The 25,308-nt window shown below is 45.7% G+C and overlaps 1 protein-coding gene across 2 annotated transcripts in view; it reads left to right on the plus strand.

Annotated features, from left to right (window-relative positions):
- Window positions 1-25,308, plus strand: part of LOC149327955 (uncharacterized) — a 59,785-nt gene that overhangs the window by 14,149 nt on the left and 20,328 nt on the right. For both annotated transcript variants that reach the window (XM_089563043.1, XM_089563044.1), the window contains exons 4-12: window positions 1,120-1,259; window positions 5,002-5,142; window positions 6,132-6,183; window positions 6,569-6,715; window positions 7,557-7,684; window positions 11,890-12,037; window positions 12,952-13,134; window positions 19,425-19,568; window positions 21,506-21,625. In XM_089563043.1, coding sequence (XP_089419169.1) covers window positions 13,031-13,134; window positions 19,425-19,568; window positions 21,506-21,625 — 368 coding nt within the window. In that variant the 5' untranslated portion in view covers window positions 1,120-1,259; window positions 5,002-5,142; window positions 6,132-6,183; ... (2 more) ...; window positions 11,890-12,037; window positions 12,952-13,030. The remainder of the gene's footprint in view (window positions 1-1,119; window positions 1,260-5,001; window positions 5,143-6,131; window positions 6,184-6,568; window positions 6,716-7,556; window positions 7,685-11,889; window positions 12,038-12,951; window positions 13,135-19,424; window positions 19,569-21,505; window positions 21,626-25,308) is intronic.

A 25,308-nucleotide genomic window follows, 5' to 3' on the forward strand; every position in this document is an offset into this window, starting at 1 on the left:
ACACCAGCATCAACTCCGCTGGTTCTATTCCCGAGCCCCTTATAGAGCGGACTCAATCATTTTTGTGCCCTTTTTCTGTGGGGTTGCATCCAGAGTAAACGTAAGAGGTCTAGACTAGGTGAGAACTAGGAGTTCGACATTTATTTACACTCCATAGCACTGACGAATACTACACAGCAAAATGCACCACATTCCTGAATCATGCGGCATTTTCCGCGTTTTTAATTCATAAGTATTCGTGCGATGTGGATCGTTCCTGGGTAGACCCTAGCCTCCTGCGTTTCATCACTTTTAAAGCATTCTTATTTCCTGAAGATGAATATGAATATTTGTCCTGTTTCCCTTTAGTAATCGCTGGGATATCACTTTTTGGTATTTGCAGTTTTCTTGCTGCGTAAAAAAACGCACAAAATTTTATTTATTCATTTATTTTAAGATACCCTTAAAGGCCCTCTTCACGAGGGTATTACATAGATGGTGGTAAAAATTGCAAATTTTATACATAGAAGGAACATTTAACATGAGTAACAGGGAAGAAAAAGAAGCAAGAAAAGAGCAATAACTGGTACTCAGCAACAGTCGTCGTGAAGCAATGGATGATGGTAAATTTTGTGAAAAAGAGTTAATCGGGAGAGTTTACGACAATGGGAAAGGCTGTCAAGACCAGCACGAGCTTTTAACGCTGTGACACTAATAAAAGGTGAGTAGTCGGAATAAATGAAACGAGCATACTGTACATACTATGTACATAATGTACATACTATGATGCGCAGTTTTTTCATGTAATGTGCACGTTGTAACAGAAACCATTTCATTAGAACTCGGTGGTTACAGTGCTCCATGGTGAACTGGAGGACTTCTTTTTCAATCCGGTCGAGACGACAGAGTTTCGTCGGAAGCAAAACGAAAAAGCGCCCGCCTCCTTTGCGAAATCACTGCACATTTCTAAACTCCCGGCATCCAGATTTGCCCTGAGCCATTCACTACTGTGTCCCCCGTAGCCCGCGTCGCTTCGGACGTTAAATCACCGCCTGTTGTAGTTTTTTTTTTTAACACTGCGAAGGTAAATTTTCAGTAACTCAGTCATTGGCGTTCTTGATTTTTCGTCCTGATTGGCAGCTCGAGCTCCTGGCCAGCCTGTCGTCCAAGCCGCGGACGCCTCTTGTGTCTGGACTGTTATCATCACGTGGGTGCCGCCGAAGGCCGGCTGTCGTCCAGCAGCCGCTACTGACTCGGCCATGCAGAAATAATGGCCGAAAGTGAGTACGGTTGCACATGATTTTGTACGTAGCAGATGCAAACATGACTCTGTGGTCCATGGTCTGAAGGGCACAACTAAAAAACTGCAGTCAAGGCTAGACATATGCAGAACTTGGTAATAACTTAAAATCCTCAGCATAAAACTGAAAATCACATTTCCGCAAATCGTGAAATACTGCACTGCTCAGCTTAACATTTTCCTCACTGGAATAATCGTGCATGGTTTTGCCTGAAATACAGGGTAGGGGGGGGGGGGGGGTAGAACTAACAAGTTTTTTTTTTTTTTGCGGTGGATATCTCTGAGCACGCTCGTATTCTTAATATCCACTTCCGATGTTCAGCTGAATCAATGTAGCTAAGAAACTAAAAGTGCACGTTTGGCGCAAAACATCTCTTTATTGAGATTTTGGTGTTATGTACTGCGTTTGCTTTATTTTCAGTTTTCTGCGAGAAAGTGATAAAGCTGTCTTCATGAGCTCTACCTACTTCTCTGCAAGAAAAAGTTGTGCTGTTTCATTATAAGGATGCTATGAACCGAGCGAGGGGTCACAATTTTTGCTATTTACAGGATGTTGCAACTGGATTAACCTTCAAAAGATAGTGGCATGATGACACAGGTGGCTGGGTTCCTGCTGTGTTCTTTCCTTGCTACTAATAACTAACCTCACCTTCAAAACCTAGTGGCATGACGAGACAGGTTACTGCATTCATAACATACTGTGTCCTTTCTTAGCTACTAATAACTAAACCTTCAAAAGCTAGTGGCATGAGGAGACAGGTTATTGTGTTTCTGCTGTGTTCTTTCTTGCTACTAATAGCTAACCTAACCTAGGAAAGCTAGTGGCGTGAACACAGAAGTTACTGCGTTTCTGCTGTGTTTTTTGTTGCTACTAATAGCTACCAAATTAGGAGACATGTTCCTGCCTTTCTCTTGTGCTTAAAAATGCTGGTCCCATGATTAGACACGTTATTGCATTTCTGCTGTGGCCTTTCCTTGCTACTAATAACTAAAGTAACCTTCAGAAACTTGTGGCATAACGATACAGGTGACTGCAGTTCTCCTGTGTACTTTCTTTGCTACTGATAACTAACGTAACCTGCAAAAGCTAGTGGCATGAAGAGACAGGTTACTGCATTTCTGCTGTGTTTTTTCTTTGCTACTAATAACTAACCTAACCTTCAAAAACTAGTCACCTGAAGTGAATGGTAACTTCATTTCTGCTGTGTTCTTTCTTTTGATAGTAGCAACTAGCCTAATCTTGAAACGCTAGTGGCGTGAGACTAGCATCAACACCGGTGGTTTCATTCCCGAGGCCCTCATAGAGTGGACTCACTCATTCTTGTGCCCTTTGTCTGTAGGGTTGCATCCGTGCATAAGAGGTCTGGCTTCGGTGAGAACTAGGACTTCGACATTTATTACACTCCGTAGCCCTGACGAATACTATAGCGCAAAATGCACCGCAATCCTCAATCATGCGACAGTTTCCGCTTCTTTAGTTCATAAGTGTTCATGCGATGCGGATCATATCCGTATATCCTAGCCTGCTGCCTTTCATTGCTTTAAGGCATTCCGATTTCCTGAAGATGAATGTGAATATTTTGTTATGTCTTCATTTAGTAATTACTGGGGTATCACTTTGGTATTTACAGCTTTTTTTTTTGCTGCGTAAAAAAAATGTACATAACGTATATGTTATGAGGCGCAATTTTTTTTAAGTAATGTGAACGTTATAACACAAGCCACTTTATTACAACTCGGTGGTTACTGCACTCCGTGCTGAACTGGAGGACTCTTTTTTCAATTGGTCGATGGTTATGATGAAAACGTTTATTTAAAGCCACAATGACTTAGTTTAAGGAAAGGCTGATCGGGTCCTTAGTCCGGGACGTTTTTGTAAAAGCCGCTGCCCGTGCTCTGGCGACGAGGGCTCGTTGTTCCTCGAGGTCCGAGCTGGACAGGGCCGCCTCCCAGCCCTCCCGCTTTGGCTGATTTATGATGTCAATACTTCTGTTTGCCTGACAAGCCCATACCATATGGTATAGGCTTTTCTTCTGGCCACAAAGATTGCACTGTGCCGAAACGTACTCGGGCTCAATGGCGTGAAGCTTACCTGGATTATTGAACGACATAGTTTGTAGCCTTCGAAGGTGACATTCTTCTTATTTAATTACACCATTCGTGGGCCGCGGGAGTGCCTTTCAAGGCGCAAATTCTGTAATATCTCTGAATATGTTGAAAACGGAGAGGGGGAGCCTGAATCAGTAAGGGAGGACGGAGAAGGATTCAGGGGAAATAAATCTCTGGCCGAAGCCTGTGCGCGCTCGTTTCTTTAACTCCTTAAATCCTTCCGTTCAGCTGAAGTCCTACATTGACTGAGAATCTTGCAGGCTAGCGGCGTGGTTCTGCCAGGCATATAGTTTCTATAAGCCGCCTGGGAATCTGTAACTATGTCTTTCGATACGGAGTGCGTCGCGGCTAGGGCAATCGCTACTTCCTCCATAGCCTGTGTATCCCCGTTACGAACTTAAAGCCCGTCCACGGCCTGCAGTTGGTGCACCACTGATATTGTTGATATTCCTTGTACAGGACCCGTAGCTTCCACGAAGAAGGCTCCTTCTTCTCTTAAACAGCACTCGTTCATCTTCTTGCTCCTCGCCTCTCGTCCAGCATGATGATGCTCCGGGTGCATGGTTTTGGAAAGCGGAAGCGTAAGGAATTTGCTCCTCAACTCTTTAGGTACATCTGGTCTCCCAGCCACTTGCTGCGGAAAGCTAATGTTTAAATCTTCTAAGACCCTGCTGCCGGTTGTAGTTGTGGCCAGTCGCATTACGTGGCTTGTAAGATGGGCGCTAATCAATTAATCAGACTTGTTGTGTACCCCTAGTTTTAACATACGCTCCGTAGATGCTTTCATGAGTAGGCCGAGTGCCTTCTTATAAGCGTTTCTAATAATAGCGTCCAGGTGGCTTAGATCGGTCTTCCTCATACGAAGGTACGGGGCCACGTACACTATCCTGCAGATGACAAAGGCCTGTGTTACTCTTAGGGTATCCTGTTCTTCCATGCTGTTTTTCTTGCTTGTGATCCGAGATATCATACGGATGACCTGTTCGCACACCGTTCGGAACTTGTTGATCGCTGCTGCGTTCACACCCTTATTGTTAATGAGCAGCCCCGAAATTCGTATTGTTCCCACCTCGGGAATGGGTGTGTCGTCGACCGACATTTCCAGTGATGCAGTATCCCCCTTCCCTCGCAGGACGAGGAGCTCCGACTTGTCCGGGGAGCAGCGCAGTGCGCATTCTTCTGCATACTTTTGAACCGTACTGGCACCCTCTTGGAGGGCCTCCTCCATCTGTCCAAAGTTTCTCTCCGTTGCCCATATGGTTATGTCATCCGCGTATAGGGCGTGCCGGATTCCCTTTATGGCACTAAGTTGTTCCGGCAGGTGCATGAGAGCAACGTTGAAGAGCATTGGAGAAAGGATTGCTCCCTGAGGCGTCCCTTTGGTCGGAAGCAAAACGCAAAAGCGCCCGCATCCTTTGCGAAATCACTACACATTACTTACCCCCTGGGCATCCAGATTTACCACGAGTCATTCACTACTGTGTCCTCCCGTAGCCTGTGTCGCTTCGGGACGTTAAACCACCGCCTGTTGTGGGTTGTTTTGGAATACTGCAGAAGTTAAATTTTCCGTAAGTCAGTCACTGGCGTTCTTTTTATTTCGTCCTGATTGGCAGCTCGAGCCCTTGGCCAAGCCCTCCGTCCAAGCCGGGGGCACCTCTTGCGTCTGGAGTGTTATCATCACGTGGGTGCCGCCGACGGCCGGCCATTGTACAGCAGCCCTTACTGAGTCGGCCGTGCATAAATATTGGCTGAAAGTGAGTACGGTTGCACGTGACTTTTCCACGTAGCAGATGCAAACACGACTCGGTGATCCACGGTCTGAAGGCCACAACTAAAAAACTTCAGGCAAGGCTCGAATAAACAGAATTTCGTAATAACTTAAAATCCATAGCTGGAAACTCAAAATCAAGTTTACGGAAATCGTGATATACGAGTGCCGTGTACTGCACTGCCATTTTCTCCAGTGGAATCACCGTGCATGGTTTTACCTGAAATAAAGAGGGGGTGAAACTTACAAGCTTTTTTTTGCGGTAGATGTCACTAAGCACGCTCATATTCTTAATATCTATCACTGCTGTTCAGCTTTATCAATGTATTAAGAAACTGAAAGTGCATGATCGGTGCAAAACATGTCTTTAGTGAGATGTAGGTGTCATGTACTGCGTTTGATTTATTTTCAGTTTTCTGCGATAAAGTGTTAAAGCTTTCTTAATCAGCTCCACCTATTTCTCTGCAAGAGAACGTTGTGCTGTTTCATTGTAAGGACTATATGAACCAAGTGAGGGGTGATAATTTTTGCTATTTACAGGATGATGCAACTGGACGCCACGTTTAAAAGGTCTGTCGGACCGTTTTTTTCGTGAGAAGCCTTGACGGAAACCGAGCACCGGAACTATATAGAGCTGGATAAAATAGTGGCTGTTCTGACACTCATGTTTAATTGCGGTTGCAGGGCAAAATTTCGTCACAGTTTCAGGGTCCAAGAGGCCTTTTGCAGAAAATTAACACGAACTGTTTTCTATGTGCCATCACATGGCGTAGCACATGTTTGCACGCCAATGGCGTCAAATTTGGCGCTGACAGAAAAGATTGGCTATATTTGGCTACTCTTGACCTTTGTATGGCAACTTTCCTGTACTGGTCAAAAGAAACACTACCGACACCTTAGGCAAATCGCACTATTTTGTTTTTTTATTGCAGGTGAGTTAGCACATGTGTTAATTTCTCATCGTTTCTTCTGCAGATGACTGATGCTCCTGTGTAGCGTCAGCCTCACGGCGTAACCACGATGATGGGTATGTGGATAACTTTGCTCTACCTCTGACATTCTCTTGGTGAATAATTATGCCCCTTTCTGATGCTGCATCACCCACTCTGCAGTACATATGGGTGTGTAGGAGAAATTAATATGCATTTTGTTGCACTAAAAGGCGCGCAGGCGGTATGTGATATTAGCACGTTTCGAAGAGCCGCAGGTAGTATAAATTAGTTAGAGACCCTCGATAATGACGTTGCTCATATCCAGTGCATCATTTCGGGAAGTTAAACCCATAATTCAAATGTGACGGCAATTATAGCCAGTCACGTCGAGGCTGCAATAACTTTTTTTGTCATTGCTCCTTAAACTAGACAAACGCAAGCTGGAACCGTGCCACTAACGTTCTCTCTCTTGATGGACAGTCTGACTCTGGGACGAGCCATCCACAAGTGTGGGAGCAAGATGCGCCTGCTGTGACTGGACTGTTATCATCACGAGAGCACCACTAACCTCTGAATCCTGTACAGCGCCCATTCCCTGCCCACTATGGTGGGAAAGGCGTCCTGAAGGTGAGGAAGAGTGCCAGTGGCTTTGTGCAAGCAGTAGCCGCAGCCATAGCTCAGTCTTCCATGCTACACGTGCAATTTGAGGCACAGAGTGCAAGCCTAAACACAAACAGGATGGGAATTGACTTCGCTGAAACTTGTTAGGCGTGCTGCTGAAGGATAGGCAATTCCAATTATTCAAATACGCGCGGCAAGCACTGCACTTAGTTCCTAGCCTTCCTTCTCATTTCAGTAAGTGAGCGCAGTTGTTCGGAATCATAAAGAGAGTCAGAGTTCTGGCTTTTGCACTCGCTGGAATACTTGTGACAAGCCTTTGTTTCGAGGTCTCCACTCTCAAAGCTGACGCTAAGTCCATCTAATCAAACGCATGCACGACGTTTGGGGTTGGCGAGGAACTTCCCATATTAAGCCATCCCCCTACCGTTTGGAGTTCGTTCCATTTCTGTTAGTGAAAGCAAAATATTAAGTAGTCAGTTTTACTAGTTGTTCAGTAACAAGAAGCTTTTTTTGTGTCATTAGAAAAGGAATCAACCAGGGAAGGAGGAAATGTGTGCAATTCCACGGCAAGACCCCTGCTGAAACACAGGTGTGCTTCGCTCAGTTGCTCTCCGTACTTCCGATGCTAAACAAGGCTCTGCGACAGTCATGCGTGTACGGTAGAAAGAAAAGGCCCATATCGACGAATTGCGGACAGCTGCAAAATATTGGCCCGATGGTTCTTGAAAAGGAGTTAAATAATGGCGGTGGCCTAGCATAAAGTTTCGTGTGTTTGTAATTATGACACGTACATTCCATTGCCAGCCTATTATGAAGTGGTTTCTCACAGTACTCCTTCCTTTCATAGCAGGGACGTGCTTTGGTGCTGGCTGCCGCCGGAGAGCTCACCGAACCAACCAAGTGGCCGCCATCATCTGCACCGCAGTCGTCACGTGGACGGACGGTCGACGCAACTCTTGGGCTTTTAAAGCCAAGGTAAAGTATTTAGCATACTTTTTCTTAAATATGCTCCTCTTCTTGCTACATTGGGGCACAAAATTTGTATTATATATTGATAAAAATAAATAAATCTTCAAGTATGTGAGCAAATAAGTATCAATATAAGAATTACTATTCTTACTATGTATCGCAATAAAATTTTGGTAATGAGCCACATTAAATTACTACAAATTTAGCCGTATGTTTAAAATGTACCGGCTGCGTCAGCTAAATGTAAGCAAGTTTTTATTTAAAATAAAACGTTCTGCTATACGCACACGTTAAGAGTCGTTTGTCCTAGTCGTCGATAATGCTCGTTTTTTCAAATCTGTTGAACACTGAAGGCTAATTACCTTAATTGTTTACTATTGTCTTCGGGAAAATATTATGGATGCAGAAGTTGTAGTTCGTACGAAAAACGGCAGTCTGGAATGTTTATAAGATAGTATCATATACGTACATTCTCTAACCGCCCCAAAATGAATGCCGCCGACGAGCGTACAGTTACTGCTGGGTATCTTGGGCCCACTGCAAACGCAGTCATGTCGGGGAACGCACTCTGACGATGAGCGGTATCTGTTGTCCCCAGAAACCGCGTCATGGCGCACTCAAGTAACACGGTTACAACGTTATCACTTTTGTATTCCGTAGGCTTTCTTTTTTGTTTCTCAAAAGATGTTCATAAATGGTACCTTGTTCTTAATCTTTCAGGTTGCGCCTTTTTCACGTGATCTAGGTCTTGCGAATTTACACTTTTAGTCGAATAGCAGTATTTACAAATTTTGTAATCACTTCACAAATTAACTAGGAAGAAAGTTACTGAAGTCTGTCACACGGCTCTCAACAGTACTGTTCTTTTTACTCGCATACGACACTACTTCATTTTTCTATTTCTTACTCGTTGTATTCATTGTGGATAAGTGATTTTGTATAAATTTGTTTTATCTTCTACATTTTGGCTGCGCAGTTTGATAATTCTAGGCTGGTGGTTTTACCTTCCGCTATATACGCGCTTTTCTCTGCACACGCCCCCTGCTGATAGCGACGGAAGCTTGAAGAGAAGGGTGTGATAGGCTGCAAGCAGGTTGTGGGCCTGCCACCCGCGGCACCAGTGTAGCACGCGCCGTGGTCTGTTCGTAGGTAAGATAGGCGCCGCTGGCCAGAGATGGTGCCAGAGAATCGCAAGCTCGAAAGCGCATGGGCCGTTCGCCCGATACGAGACTGATCGGAGGTATAATTTCGCCCTGTCCCAGTCGAAACACAGAGCCAACGATGCTGGGCAATGCGTGTTCTGTGTGCGGCAAATTAAACAGCGTCAGCCTTTAGCCGCAGTCTTTCAACTGTCTTTCGATTTTTAAATATTCAAATGAGCTTTCTGTAAACCATTTTCTCTTTAAGTGGGGCTGCGTCTACATCGACCAGCTAACGTCGTCTCGGAATGTGCCATAACCTCCTTCGAAACCGTATCGCAATTCCCCTCATATGCGTAGCTGCCGCAACGGGAAGCTGCTGGTCGCGCTGCCATCCAGAAAAGGGTCGGTACATGAGAGGGCGCTGCTCTATTGGGCGGACGACGCTTGCGCTTGCAGTGTTTAAAAGGTGGGGAAGTGCAGCTGTAGGAGTATTGTATACTGCTCCCCTTTCAGAATTAAATAGTTGGCGTGTAAGGGCATGCGCAAAATATCATTATGGGAGAAATTTCAAAAACAATTTGATTCCACGGTACGCGATGGCATCGACTCAGTACAAAATCAAGAGACGTTAACTTTATGTTAGGATTAAGTGCTTCTTGTGAAATTATGAGTTCTTTGATCAGCGTCCTGCACGCCGCCGCATTTTGCAGGCCACTGCACTCGATGGAACTCTATGGCACAAGCAACAAATGCTAAAGATAATTCTGCAGTGCCCGGTATAGTACTTTGCATATCTACTGCCCTTCGTGGTTCATTACAAGCAACCTACGAGGCGGTAACCGTCTTTGCAATGTTAACAGGCCTATTGAATTTAACACGCAATCTACGAGGGAGTAACTGCTTTTGTAATGTCAACAGGGCTATTAAATTTACAAGCAACCTGCGTGGGAGTAACTGCTTTTGTGATGACAACACGCCTATTGAATTTAGCAAGCAACGTACGAGGCAGTAACTGTTTTTGTAATGTCGTCCGGCCTATTGAATTTAACACGGAACCTACAAGGGAGCTACTGTTTTTGTAATGTCAACCGGCCTATTAAATTTAACAAGTAAGCTACAAGCGAGAAACTGTTTGTTAATGTCAACTAGCCTATTGAATTCAACAGGCAAATACGAGGGAGTAACTGTTTTTGTAATGTAAACAGGCCTATTGAATTTAACAGCGAACCCACGAAGGAGTAACTATTTTCCTAATGACAATCAGCCAATTGAACTGTGCAGGACAGTAAATCTCCAGTTCAGCTGCACTTCTGCCATATACTGTAAAACAGCATGTTTTTTTTTCCGGTTGCTGCTTCCTATGTCAGGGTCTAAGCAGCAGCAATAAAGTTTGTTTGAAGTACGTTGCGGCCCCGCGAGAAGTAACCTCGAGCGAAACCACATGCGACCACATTTCGACGGGGGCAAAATGTAAAAGGCTCCCATCTGATCCACGATGCCAGCGTACGTTAAAGAACCACTCATGGTCTAAAGAATACGGAGCCATCAAGCGCGCCGTCTTTTATAGCTCATGTATCACTCTTGGAAAGCCACAATTAACGATTCACATTTAAATCTCTCAGCAGCACTCGAAGCCAAGGCTGGGGACTATAGCGGTTCGCTACTGAGCGCTAGTCCTTAAAATAGAATTGCTGCCACAAGGACCTCATTTGCGATGGAACTGAAGCGCCAAATTTTCTGCGCGATTTGGTATAATGTCATTGCACAGGAAGACTGCCAGGGACTTTAATAAAATCAGAAGGACGCTTAAGCTTCGCCTTAAGAGTAGACGCGATATTCCCTTCTCCTTCATTGTTCCTGTTCTCATTCCTTTTCTTTCTCATTTCTCACCTAAAGTCAAGTTGTAGTCGTAGTTCGTCGCCACATTGTTCTCGACAAACCCGATGCAACAAACGGCAGCGTAGCTTCCACGACGAACGAACGGGCAGCAAGTCGCAAGCTTTGTGGCGAACGAACCTTAGATGTTTAGTGTATTGTTTGCCGCTTGTTTCCTGCGCCCCCGCACGGCCCCACTGCGCCCAACAAGACGAGCGGGAGGTGCTGCAGTCCCGTGCTGTCTATTGGGGCAGTCGCGTACATTGCGAAGAGGAAGAGGAGGAGGGAGCGGTTTCAGAGGGCACCGCCTGATGGCGCTACGTGTGCATCAGGCGAAGAGGGAAAGTAGCGGAAACGTACTTTGCTACTAGCTTAACTGCGACTTCTGTAATTTCCATGCTCATAATTACTAATACACACCGCAGTACATGCCTCTAAAGCACCCTTCTAAGTAAACAGCGTATTCACTAGACGTGCCTTTGTTCAGTCGAAACCATTGAGATGGCATGGCGAAGTTGTTAACGTGCTCGTCTCGCATTCCGGGGGCCCTGGTTTCGATTACTTACCTCGGCCAATTTTGTACTCAGTTTTCTTTATTAATGTTTCTTTGATTGTTTGCTCATGGCCAACGCTGCTGACGATACCGGCTTTTCTTCGGCATGGGGCTGTTGTTTAATGCTCGCACGTTAAAACTTCCAATTTGGTTTTTACCCATGACTAGTTCTGCCCAGTTGGCCCTGAATGAGAATTTTTCTGTCCCACTCGACCCACTAATGGAACCACTTACTTCCCAGTTGGTCCACAGTTCCTCCCATATGGCTCTCGACTGGAAACTGATGTCTCCCATTTGGCGGCAAACTAGACAGATTTGCTGCCCTTTTGGCCGCAACTAGGTCTCCGGGTGGAACCAGCTGGATTCCAGTTGGAACCAGTTACTCCCAGTTGAAACCAGTTACTCACACTTCAATTCGCCTTATTTGGAGCCCTAAAGCTGCACTTCTGTGGATGCTGATGAGTAATTACTCCTCCTATATTTCAAGTATAGTTCACTTTAGGGACTACTCAAGAGCACAATTACCGCAATGAAAAACGTACACTGTCGTCAGTCTCGCGTAATATGCAATTCTTCTAGCCGGAATGCCCAAGTTACTCTGTGTTGCATTTCTAAATCTTGGCTTCACTTCTGCCTTCCAGTCTGGTTGTCTTCCTTCGAAGCCAATGCCTGGCTCAATCGCTCCAGCTGAAGCAGACTTTCCTGCCTTTGCACGCACATTGTCACTTCAGCGGATGCAACTCACAGTGGTGCATCCGCGGCCAGCCACAGGCGGCTGCAGTGCAAGAGGTGAGGTTAAGATGCTTCCTTTGAATCTTCCACGCACTGTATGATGACGCGTGTTCAGGTAATTCCCGTTGTATTTGTACGAGACACAAGAGTTATGCGGATGAAATCAAGTGTGTAAACTTTGTTCTCTGCGCACATTGCAGCGCACATATGCGTGCGAAAAATCTCGGCGTGCACTCAAACCAAGTCTCCCTTCTCCTAAAATGAATGCTCATAACGATGCGTTAAAGTCTCCTAAAGCAAGTATTCATTTTAAAACACCCTATGGTGCTCGGCTGCTGGCCCGAAAGACGCGGGTTCGATCCCGGCCGCGGCGGTTGAATTTCTTTGGAGGAGAAATTCGAGGCCCGTGTACTGTGCGATGTCAGTGCACGTTAAAGAACCCCAGGTGGTCGAAATTTCCGGAGCCCTCCACTACGGCGTCTCTCATAGCCTTAGTCGCTTTGGGACGTTAAACTCCATAAACCAACCAACCAAAACACCCACACATATTCCGGAACTCCTTCACTACTGACAATTATGCATTCCTTAAACATGGCTGCATTAAACACAATGTATTCAATTTCTTGTGCATGATTTTTGTTGGTTGCTTCATACTTGTGTCAAAATTGCTTGATGCTGTTTTATTCCATCAACATGGAGGTCCTAACAACGGTTTCATTACTGGCCCCTCTCCGGTAATAAACACAATAAATGCGAGTTCGATCCTTGCCGTGGCTGTTGCATTTCTATGAAGACGAAATTCTAGAAGCCCATGCAGTGTGGGATGTGAGTGCATGTTAAAGGGCCCCAGGTGTTCAAAATTTCTGGAGCCCTATACTACGGCGTCCATCAGAGCATTAGTTCCTTTGGGATGTTAAACCCCCATAAACCATTAACCATATTTAAAAAAAAATACTGATTGTACTTTTCAGGTGGGCATTTCAAAAGGCATTGACATGCCACAGGCTGCCACTCGGCAGCTGTCTTGCTACAGCAGCCGCCTTGTTTTCAATGCCACCAGTGCTCTCTGGTCATCATGACATCCCTGAACGATGCCCAGTCGACGAGTGGAGGTGCGGGGGCCACACCTCCTTGCCGAGCCCATGGAGACACCGGTATGTATGGCGTTCTCAAAATCGGCGATGTTTCGGCTATGCATCACGTGGCAAGAGTTTCAATATCAAACTGGGAGGTACATAATCAGTGGAGAGTATCTCAAAATTTCGTGCACAGAGGCTGTCAAACTTTATAGTAACACCGACTCATTCGTGCAAGCAGTTTCCTCCAACGCGTCTCTCTTTAGCCTTAGCAACATTCACTGATCCATTTTTTTTTCTTAAGCAGATTCAGCCATCTTTGTCGTCTGCCAAATTGACACATAAGTTTTAAAAATATACCAGAGATGTTTAGATGCCGTGCAGGAAATCTCAATTAAAGCACAAACTTGACGGCTTGTTCCTCCCAACTGCCTGAACGTGTGCGCCACGTGTTATAACAGGTGTGTGCCTAGAGTGCTGATTTCGACCACGAGGAATGCATTGATGAAGCCTTCAAAGTCGCAGCTGCCTCAGAACTGCTAACCTCTCAACGATCCATTAATATTCAAAGAGTTCAAATCATTCCGCAATAAACTAACAGCAATGTTAAAAAATCCGAAGACATCTACTGTATAAATATGTTCTGCAACGACAAAATGTCCTGATCTGTTATAAACTGGAAAAAGTTGAACACTCTTCTGCATCCTAATATGAAAAAACACCCCAGTGTTATCGAGAATGCAGGTAAAACATTGGGGGGGGGGAGAGCATTGGCGGATGCATTTAATGTTAATACTGGAAGTAATTTCAGTAGTGTTGCATTTAATGAGATAGATTTGCTTACTAGTATGCTTGTCTTTAGTTCCAAATAATACAGCTTTTGTTTTATACCCATTAGTCAGGAGACGATTTCTGCTCGTAAATTCGTGTAATTTTGCTAGTGTTTAAATTAGCGTCTTCGACAAGGTCGTATTAAATGTCCGCACATTAAAATACATATGATGATGATGATAATGATGATGATGATGATGATGATGATGCACTCGTGAGGTCTCTGTCGAGGGCTCTCCAAGTAGTTCTTGCTCTCTAAACAGGAAGGAGTAAATGCGGATTAAGATGTTCTACAGCGCACTCCCTATTATATAAAATAAGTACGCCAGAGAACAGCTTGCTCCCTTTTAACATTCTGTTAGGCGTACTCGTGTTTAGAGTGTAGGCCCACTTCCATCTTTTCTGCTTAACCTCTAGGAGTGTACAGCAGAAGGATTCCTCGTGCAGTAAAGGCTCATGATGATGATCTCAAACTCATGTCCTCATTTCCCATGCCTTAAGCTGCCCACGTTCAGGTTTGCCCTTTCGAACTTGGGCAAACCGAAGTTAGGGCGCGAAAAACGACACGGAGGCAGTTTCCGGCCAAGCATGAATCGACAGAAGCCTGTGGAGAAATCCGCTTCGTGACATCGAAAAAGTGAACGTCACCGCACACAACGAAGACGACAATTGTTCGCAAGTCCGGTTTCCCCCGTGAGGGCTGGGCGGATCACTTCGGTTTGAAATTCTAGAGAAATTTTTCTGGTATTTTTATATCTTAGAGTAAGCAGCATTGGGCACTATCACTTCTGTGCTCGACAGTGTAAAGCTGTTTTAAGCCATTCAGCCCAGGAAAAGGTGTAGGTGAGGCTATAAAGAGGTGCTGATGAACTAAGCCGGGTACCGCGATAACTGGTGCTGTGATACGCTATGTGTCGTAGGCATCGTAAAGTTCGTAGGCATCGTAAAGTTCAGAGTGCGCTTCGAATAGATGACGCTGCTTATCACCGATATTTTTTTCTAAAATTATTCTTTGTTCTTTGGAAATACTTGTGTCCCGCTTAGTTTTTCCCGACAATGGAACATGTCGGGGCGTTGCTTAAGAAAGCGTCTGAGAAAAAAAAATGCAGGATGCATATAATTAATTGAGAGCGCAACATTTAGGCACCCTTTTCTGCATTCCGCGTTGTAGTCGTCGGCGTTGGCGTAATCGGCGTATCACGCTACCTGACAGCCACCTGACAGCCGTGGCAGGTAGTAGCAGTGACACGCCACCTGAAACGGCGAGAGAAGGAGTAGGGACGCCAGGATGATGGCTGCCATGGGAAGATTCCGAAGGGTGGCAACAGATATAGAAACACGCCTGCCTGAAATTCTTTACCTCAGCATAACCCAAAATTGAATGTGTGAAGAGCTGTCTTCAAATTTTGCATTGCCCGCTACCGTAATCGTGTGTCAATTTTTTTAGTTCCTCTGACCGTGGCGAAATATTCCATGTCGATATCCGGCAGTTTGCATCCGAGCCGTCTGCTCTGGCTTCTGCAAGCGTGTTCTATATATAAGAAGAAATGGAAAGGGCAAAGTGGTACTTTGCACGCAGTACTCTCTCTCCTGAGCCTTGTCCTGAAGATGAGAAGCGTGCTTGTGTAATATGTACTCATCACTGATGTCTTCCAGGAGGACTTCTTATTTTTATTTTAGCAATGCAGGTGGTGTCGATACGTCACCGCAGCTTACGTCGTGATAGATTTAGAAACATTTTAATAGGTGCCAAATTATTGAGCACAAACGCATTTTGGCTGCCTTATGGGTTAGCGGCTTGCTTTTAAGGCTTATCAGATCGCGTGCCAATGAAAGGGGTCGTCGCTCTGACATACTAGACCGGACGTGTGGGCGGGATTTGCATTTCGAGAGCTCCTCGCGGGCACAGCTTCGGTATTGCCGCAGTGGACGGCAGAATTCTAAGCTATGTACGCTCGTGTCCGAGATTTTTTCTTACAACTCGGGAGGGTGGGAGGGAAACGCAAGGTGGGGAACTTCGAGTGTGGAATGATGAAAGCAGGGTCGGGAAAACGTTTGCGGGTCAGAAGACATGCTGCGAATTCAGGAACTGTTGTTGACCAGTGACGTGCTCTCGCTCCCAATGTTTGCGGAATAGAATTTGTCGTCTCATTGTGGAGACATCTGTTAACATGACATTTTCGGGCTCTTCACTAAAGTATGGGAGCACCATAGAAGAGCTTGATGTCAAACTGGGTAAGGCAACTGCACTTACTAGCGTTCTTCAAGAAATATTTTCACCAGTTTTTGTTATAATGCAAAATGTAATCTATACTTTGCATAGGTATTCGGTGCTTATTTGCTCAAATGTAAAAAATAATCAGTATGCATACGGAGCGGAGTGCGTACCTACATTTGATGCCTTGTTTCGATGTTGCACTTCAAATGAGGAATGATTGAATTTGACGTTTCAAGGATTGCCGTTACACAAATATACACGTTGTTTCACGTAAGACATCACACAATTCTTAAACGTAGGCTTTTTGAGTTAAAACATAGCTTTGAATAACATTTAACAGTGAGCTTTTTAGCGACCACAATTGGGTCCTTTTAAATAAGTGAGAGGCGTGTAGCCCACGGTAAGTAATATCAGTTTTTAGAACTTCAAAAACGCGGTTAGCCTCGGCGCTGTGGCCCAACAAATTTTGGCTACATCGCTCCAAAAATAGATGTGCTTTCGAGAAGTTTCCACACAAAGCAACCTGTCCGGTGCATGTATAACTCGTCAAAATAGGCAAAAATTTATTTGATCACAGCGCCGAGGTCAACCGCGTTTTTGACATTTCAAAAACTGAAACGGGTATTACTGACGGTGGGGTACACGCCTCTCAGTAATTAAGAAGCCTAGCAGTAACAGTAAAAAAAGTTAGCCATTCGGTATTACTTAATCAGCACGCTAATTAGCACGTCGTAGCTTTATTCTGATGTACCACATCACTGGCAATGCTATGCGGAAAAAAACGCACTTCTAACTCCAAAAGCCTGTTATTACAATTTGTGGAATGTCTTAGGTGAAACAATCTGTGCAGATGTTATACGGTAGGCTTGTAGAGACTGTATAGAGAGCATTTTCGCGAATAATGCGAACGGACTGGCGATGAGGTGACTTGACGTTGAAGCCATCGCTGCCAGGAATTCGCGAAAGCGGTCTAATTCACTTGTTTCGCCACCAGGTGGGGCACGACAAGAAAATAGCGGCTGCATATTTTTCTGTAAAAGAAGAATACCCGGCGGCAGCAAAGGCTATATGTAAGAACGTGACCACTCGGCTTTCGTCCACGCATACGTGTGTGTGGAGGCACTGGCTTGTAGCTCTGCAAGCTTAGGTTGGGTAACTTTTGCGAAAGTCACATTTCGACTTTTCAGTTTGTTTTGACATATCTAGTACTGAACAATAGAAATCTCTATTAAAGTTCAGGTTCTTTTCGCGGAACACTACTTCAGGGTGCGCGTCGATTCAGCGTTGGACGCGAAGCAGACAGCCAGAAGATGGACGAGCGATGGGACACCGATGAAAACAATATAGAAAGAAATATACAAAGAAGAACCAGACGCTTTGGAGAGAGCTTCCTAAGCTGACTGACTGAATAAGTGGGCCTTCGATCTCAATGCCCGCTATTCACTGTTTCTCGAAAGCCGGGACCTCTCCACTTCCTTTGACGAAGCCTGACCGAGAACCACATAACAGCACGCAACAAGCTCTTAAGTCACCTTATCCGAAACTTCTAGAAGCGGGTGGCTGTTCCAAGAAAGAGAGGAGTCACCGAAGCACTCCTTGATAGCAGCGTCTCCCTCCTGCTCCTTCCTCGAGAGGGCCGCGCGCGCCCTGCTTCCCCAAGGTCGCGGGGAGAGGAAGACATGGGCCCTGCTCTGAGATGCGCCTATGGTTGCGCGCGGCTTGCAGAGCATAAATTCATCACCAAATTTATTATCAGTGACTCCAAGAGCGCAATAATTTCTATAAATGTCGCATCTATCCCGTCACCCTCCACATCCTACAATCTATCACGCACACTCCTCCCTTGAATGGAACGTACGGCCCACTCACAAGCCCGAAGCTGTATGTATCCGGGCGAAGCCCAACCCCCATCCCCACCACGGAGCGATGTTAGCGAGAGACTGGTTAACCCCTTATAAGGATACTCGAAATTACCGACTTCGACAGGCCCCTACACCGCACGAAATCTCCTAGCGCCAGCTTCAAACCAACGCCTTTCCGAATCACAGTTCTCTCCTATATCCACCCTGCCCTCTCCACTCCCAACTGCCATTCTGCTGTGGCCACGCTACCCTGTCCCACATCATCTGGACCTGCCCTATCACCCCTCTTCCCACTTAATCACTACCGAGCAGCAGCGAGAGACCGGGCTGCGCAGCTCGGAGCTAGGCCTTCAGGTTCGACTCGTCCAACGGGCTGACCGGGTCGCTTTTGCGCATAAGCTCTTAGCCATCCGGCGCCGGGGCTGACCTGCTGCGTTATAAGGCACGCCGGCCTTTCCACTCTGCTAATAGTTTGTCTGCCTGTGTTTGTTCTTCTTCGTGGCGCGCCCCGCGAACTGTAATGGTCATACAGATCCTGATCAATTTTAAGCTCCTGAAACAAAAGCGATCAGAACTGTACATCATTCAGAAATCGGCACCCAAAATTACTCAGAATATTGGTCATTTCCATAGGCGCGCATTGTTTAAACGTAGAATGGTTTTCGGGCGAAGAATGGACGAGACATTGAAACGTGGCTGGGTGTGAGTTATACTGGGGGTAAGCTATAGAATCTAACCCGTGAGAAAAAACCTCGTCCGTTGTCTGTACGATCAGTTGTACCAAATTATACCACTTTTTCTAATGAAGCCGCAGAGGCTGTAACGCTTAGGGGCGCTGCTAGTAGCGTGGCAAATTCCCGATAACGGCAGTTCTATTTCCTTTTTTTGAATTTTTTTTTCACGTCAATGTTTCTTTCGCTTGCCGCATTTTTGTTGTGGTGTCTCCCGGTCCCTTGCTCATTTCTCGAGAGCCCTTTTCTTTTTCATTGTAAAGATTATAAAGTGGTCATTTCGGCCTTCGTTCGCATTACAGAATGCGAACATTACAGAATGCGCATTACAGAATGCGAATGCGAATCTTGATAAGTGTTCGAAGTGTTCATCGATAATTTCTTTATCTGTTTCTCTCTCAGTTAACACCCATGTGTTTTCTTGTGTTGGGTTTAATGGCGCATAAACAGCTAAGGCTATTATGCTCCAAGCTCATATTACCTATGTATGCGTGTGTAACCAAAACAAGTAAGTATGAACATCAGTGTGGGTTGTTTTGTTAGGGCATTGTCATGAAGTCAAGGTGAAAGCGATCGGCGTTTTCGAAGAAATGGCCTTGCTTGCCAATGTACATTTGTTCCTCCCTTCTGGAAGCATGCAATGGTGTCTCGTGTACAGCGCCGCCGTTAAGCTGGATCACACTCCGAGTTTTTCTCTACTAAATTCATGCTTCTCTCAAAATGCAGGCAAGCCGAGGCCAGCTTGTGCCAAGCTCTCCTGCTGATCCCCGTGGGCCTCTCGTCGAGCTCATTTCGCGGCCTGTCGAACGAATGGCGCAGGCAGCCCGGGTTTCATCTAATTCCACCAGAGTGGACAAAGGGCGGAGTGAGGTAAATCAGATGATACCAGCATCGGGCTACGCAGCTTATCCTTTTAACTGTTATTCAGGCGGCAGCCTTACTTGCCCCATTGTGAGAAAACCTGCCTTCTTGTGTGTGCATGTGTGTGTGTGATAACACTCGTTGATGCGCTTAAAAGAAGGTGATTAAATTTATGATCGGCCACGCGAGGTTGCTGGGAAAGAGTTACCTAGATCGTACAAGTCCCACGGGCGGCAGCACCTTCCATCTGAAGGTAGTGACGCTGCGCTTAACCGCTGCTGCACTGCGCCAAGAGGACTCTTAGGAATCTGTACTGTCATATACGGGCATCAACCCATCAGCTATCACGCCATTCCCTTAAGGTGGAGCGCGGACCGCAGTACGGCGGCGACGGCCTTCACAAGATTAGCGCGCCACCAGGACGGCTGCGGCGGCTGCGTAGAGCCATGCTGAGGTAGAATTCCCAGATGTGTATCATCGGGTTACATCGCGCCGATGCGCGCGCGGCGACCGCGTTCATAAATTGACCGGGAGGGCTTGTGCTTTCTCGCACGTAAGCAGCCTTAATTGTGCCTGTCGTGTTTTTATGGCTGTGTACCACCGCCCTGCTTCGAGATCTTCGTACTAGAGCGTTAAGCTGTCGGAAATGGCGGCTGTTATTTATTGATTTTTTGGGGGGGAGGGTTTAAAAATAAGTCAGAAATTTAGGGAAAAAACGCTAATGTTTTAGACCGCAATATCCTCATAACAGAAATGAGCACAGTATTCACACAGAACATTGTAGTTGTGTAGGAAAAAGGCACAAAACGACAGAAATTAAAACGAACACGACCTTGAAACGAGAACCTGGTTATTCAATGAAAATTGTTCGAAAAGAAAGGAAAAGTTTTATTGTGGATAAACATTGAACAGACAATAATTATTTAATGAGAGTGACAAACTACGGAAGCAGCAATAATTTTCCTGATGGCAAAGTTGTTCGCAGAGTTATTAAGTCCAGGACTGCCGAGGATAACAACATTGTCACGGAATGGAACACGACCAAGTTGGCACGGGCGCCTGCGCCAGGGCCGCCGATATTAAATCATTTTTTCGCCATATGTCGTGCAGCTCTGTTTTCATTCGCTTGCCGTCACGTAACAATATGTGTTGAAAGGAGATGTTTGCCTGCGAAGGTGGTGGCACCTTTTGGTTGGTAATAGTGATGGCTGAATATGGGCGTGAAAAATAATGAAACGTACAATTACATGAGTGATAAAAATTATTTTGCGCTGAATTACTTTTGTGTTGCTCGATATCTGAATATGTTATTTTTGTTTTTCCCTGCCGAAGATTAATGGTGGAGATGAAGATAAATAATGACCTGAACAGTGTCCTAATTTGCTCGAGCGGCTTAGTGAGCGTTTTGGTGAACGAGTCCTAACAATGAAGGCACACTTAGCCTAAGCATGATCTCATTCATCTGTTATTTGCTAAAAGCTTGAAAGGCCGGACTATGTTTAAGCTTGCGTGCTACTGGGCTTGCTTTACGACAAGATGAAGCACAGACAAATAAATACATAAAGGGTCTGATCAACTCAAAAGCTTTCGGATACTGTGTGGACACAATTTTCTGGGGACAGTTCAATTTCCAGCTCGAAAGCGTGTGTAAGCCACTGACGACGACGTGCCATATAGCACTGCATCCAAATACGAGCACGTTATTTTAGTGTTATTTTTCAAATGGCTGTGTCTGTCTGTGGAGTCTTCACGCTCTGCGCAGCTCTTCATATGCAGGAAGTCGCTCCACTGAACAGGAGGCATGCGTGTTGCCGCTTTGCCAACCATTACAGCGCCTCTCGGAGATGCGCTTTTTCACCGGCTCTGGACTCCACTTCTTTCCGTACCCCGAGACGTGACTTCATGAGCGCGCTTATAGACACTTTTGCTTTGGTATCCCGTTATAGGTGCAGAAGAAGATGCCAGCCAGGATGCAGACACCATCTCCCACACATCGCTCAGTGGGAGGTGCCATTGTGCGGCCTGTGCGAAGGAGCTTCAGCCTTTCCGTGCTGCAGACCAGCAAGGTGGGCGGTGCTTCATGTCCGCGTACGTCGTTCGCGACTTCGACTAGTCTTTGCGTTGGAAGAACCGGCACGAACAGTAGAGTTAAACCTGGATGTAACCACTGTTTTATTTACCACAAACGATGTTCTCTGCAAGTGGCATGTGCGAACGAAGCAGTTTTACATAAGTCGACTGAACATTTCGTCCGACCACCAACTAGAAGGGCAAAGCGAGGGAGTAGTTTCGTGCTAGTGGTGTCCAGCGCTCCAGTAATGAAACAACTGCAAAAGATATGTTCCAGTGTGCTGCAGGCAATTAAATAGCGCTGGGATTTTGCCGTGCCACCCCCGTTGGCGTTTTTGTTTACGCGCGCTGTGACATTAAGTGTAACTCTACAGACCCGCTGCTAGTAACGTGTGCTCCCACCAAATGACGGAACTGTGAAAGCTCCACTGTTTAATATACGTAGGCGACGTGTGTACTGGTTTTATGCACTGACATTCGGCGTCAGTCAGCTGAAATTGAAGCTGTAGGGAGAAAAGAAATACTGTATGGATTGTCTGAATCACACGGGGGCATTGCTCCTCCTTTGGGTCGCGCGTAAGGGCTGCATACCATTATTAGGAAAGTCGAGGTCTTGTAAACTTGTGCACATGGCTGTACTCGACTCTCCTTGTCGTCCGATTTTATAGCGTCTCAATCTCAGCTATTTAAGCAGCGTTTGCTTAGGGCCTACTTGGTTCATGATTTCAAAGCGGAATACTTTTTAGTGCAGCACATAAGGGAACAAGATATGTGTTAAAATTCACAACTGTTTAGAAACAACGCGCGAACATATCTCGAGTAATGCAGTGATTCGTTATACAATAACCTTCACAATCTTACGCCTATATCGCCGAGAAATATCGTTTTCGTTTCAGCCACACTCAGGTGTCGCTGATAAACACATCAGCCTTTTATCTGATAAAAAAACGCTTCCAGTCCACGCTTGTTTCCTTTATGTGCTGCGCTAAAACATATTCCGGCTTAAAAAGTTCAGCTCTTTCCATTTTGTAATTTTCCTTGGACAGAGGCGTGCGCGGATGTGAGCGGGTAGATAAGTGTTGTTTGCGTTGTTGTGCATCTGTAATCAGTGCATGTTGAAAGGGCACCGTGTTTTGTAATACCAAATATCTGCAAGAGCATACGTGCCTGAAATCCCTTAAAAAAACTAATACGTTTGGAATATACGGTGGGCTATTTAAATTGTATTTTAAACATATTTTGTATTCATGAATGCACTAAAAATATGTAGGAAATACGTTCCTGAAATTTCATGCTTGGTATTCGAAATATATTTTTAAAATGTACCAAAGATACCTCACTTAAAGCATACTTCGAGCACTTTTCAAATACGTGAAAAAATATGTATGCAGTTTTAGCATCTTGTCAGTGTATTAAAAGTGTATTTTCGGAAATATGAAATTAATTCATCGAAAGTATACTTCAATTCTAGAAAACGGGCAGCCCTTGTAAACGTATATGTATGTAGTTTTAGCATCATGTCAATGTATTAAAAGTGAACTTTCGTAAATATGAAATTAATTCATCCGAAATATACTTCAATTCCAACAAACGGGCAGTCCTTTTAAACGTCTTTGCACACTTCTAGCTGCCGTTGAACAGTCGAGTGCTCGAAATCGCGTTTCGGGAAATGGCATTTGCGTGTCGTCAATGTATTTGAAGTGTACTTCCGTAAATACGCAATTAATTCGTCCAAAGAACACTGAAATTCTAGCAAATTGGCAGTCCGCATTAGCATGTTTGCAGCGCACTACAAGCTGCCGTTGAACAATCTAATGCTCAAAATCGAGTTTCGGGATCGCATTTTGGTGCTGGCCATCTATTTAAAGTGTACTTTCGTAAATACGCAATTAATCCGTCTGAAGTATATTTAAATTCTAACAAATGGGTTGGCCGCGTAAACATATTTGCATTACACTTCAAGCTACCGTGGAACAATCTAGGGCTCGAAATGACGTTTCAGCGAAGAGTGAAAACTTTCCTTTTCTTGTCATCCTTTCGTTTATGGTAACTTCTAGCAGGAAGGTGATCACCACTTATACCCCTGCTACACGGGCGCTTCGAATGCCTTCCAACCGAATGTCATCTAACGATGCTACACGTGTTCTGTCTAAGGGAGTGCTTGAAGATAATATTACGCCAATGAATATTAACCGCGTCAGCATGAAATTTCCCCGGGAGTGCGCCGATGAGGACGACTGCACTCATACTGTTGTTTACATCGCTTGTTTACATAACATAACATAAAACGCAATCTGCGCTTTCGTTCTATTAAACAATCTGTTTTTTTTTTAATGGTTGTACTCGGGCTTGTTTACGCAGTGCGACAATGTGTGGGAAGCGATGATGCGATCGCACGCCTGAGAAAGCCGGGTTATTGGCATCGCGCAGGACTGGCGCTTCTCGCTTCTTGTCCCGGCTTTCTCCGACGTGACCAGTACTTTTTTTTAAACTACTTTATCCAGAAGTATGTCTGGCGACTGTTATCCACAAGCTAGCGACGGCGACGACTGTTGCTGGCCGTAAAGCACGGCTCAGCAGTCTGGGTCACACCGGCGATTCCCGTTCATCGTACGCGTGCCCTGCGATGTAAGCAATAGTTGATTTCAGGTAACTGTTGCCAAAACTACACCTGGTGACTATTTGCATTCGCTAAAGCTTGTGATGCGCTCTTCACAACCGCCGAAATCACAGATCCAACCCTGCGAACTCGCTGGGCTTAGTCGTCGCGGAAGGGAACAGAGCCGTCGTCGACTGAAATTGATTTGGCAAGCGCTTATCGCTGGTGAGTGTTCAGGTGTGCACACGTGAAATATAGCCGTTCGTTTCGCTCATTTAGAAGCGCGAGCATATACACACCGCCGCCTCATCACCGTGCTCTCGATCAGCCGCCGACATAGAGTTAGGCCGCCGACAAGGCTGACCGTCCGCCGACCGGATTCGTCGGTGTCGTTGGCCTGAAAAACGTGTCCCTCTAGAATCATATTATAGTAAACTAGATATTTCACTATAATTACATGCTGTTGTTCAGCGTGATATATACTGTCGTTGTCGGACTAGCGTGACCGCCGTCGTCGTCGTCGCTGTACACTGAAAACGAGCTGAGGCTTTCGAATGCGTTTCGAAAGTGTCGTGCAGCACCGCGGCAGTCCGTCGAGTCCGAATGTCATTCCTATTCTCGAATGTCATTCCACTCAATGTCATTCGAACATTTCCGTGTGAGAACGTGATAGCATTATACCAGCAAAAGCGCCTTGGGTACTTCTGGGTCCGAATAAGCCAGCGGAAAGGACCCCGTCTGGCAGGGCAGACCGGCTCCCTTATGGTACGCCCACACTAGCGACAAAAACGCGCGCGACACGCCGCGCGCGGCAAGCCCCCGCGCGGCAGACGCGCGCGGGCAAGTCCACAGTCGCGTTTTGCGGCACGCGGCAACGGCGCGTGGAGTCACGCGCTGTCTCGTTCCATTCGATACTTCTCGTGACAACGCGCTCTCTGTTCGGCCGATTTCGTTCCATCGGAAGCGTCTGTGTTTTCTTGCGCCACTGCCGACCACGCTCGGGCATGTCGGATACGGACGAGGAGCTACTCGTGACTGTGAACACTGTAATACTTATTTGTGCTTTACTTGTGCGACGCC

The sequence above is a fragment of the Amblyomma mixtum genome, chromosome 10 (genome assembly GCF_055824585.1).
Source record: "Amblyomma mixtum isolate Tamu chromosome 10, ASM5582458v1, whole genome shotgun sequence".
NCBI classification, from domain to species: Eukaryota; Metazoa; Arthropoda; class Arachnida; order Ixodida; family Ixodidae; genus Amblyomma; species Amblyomma mixtum.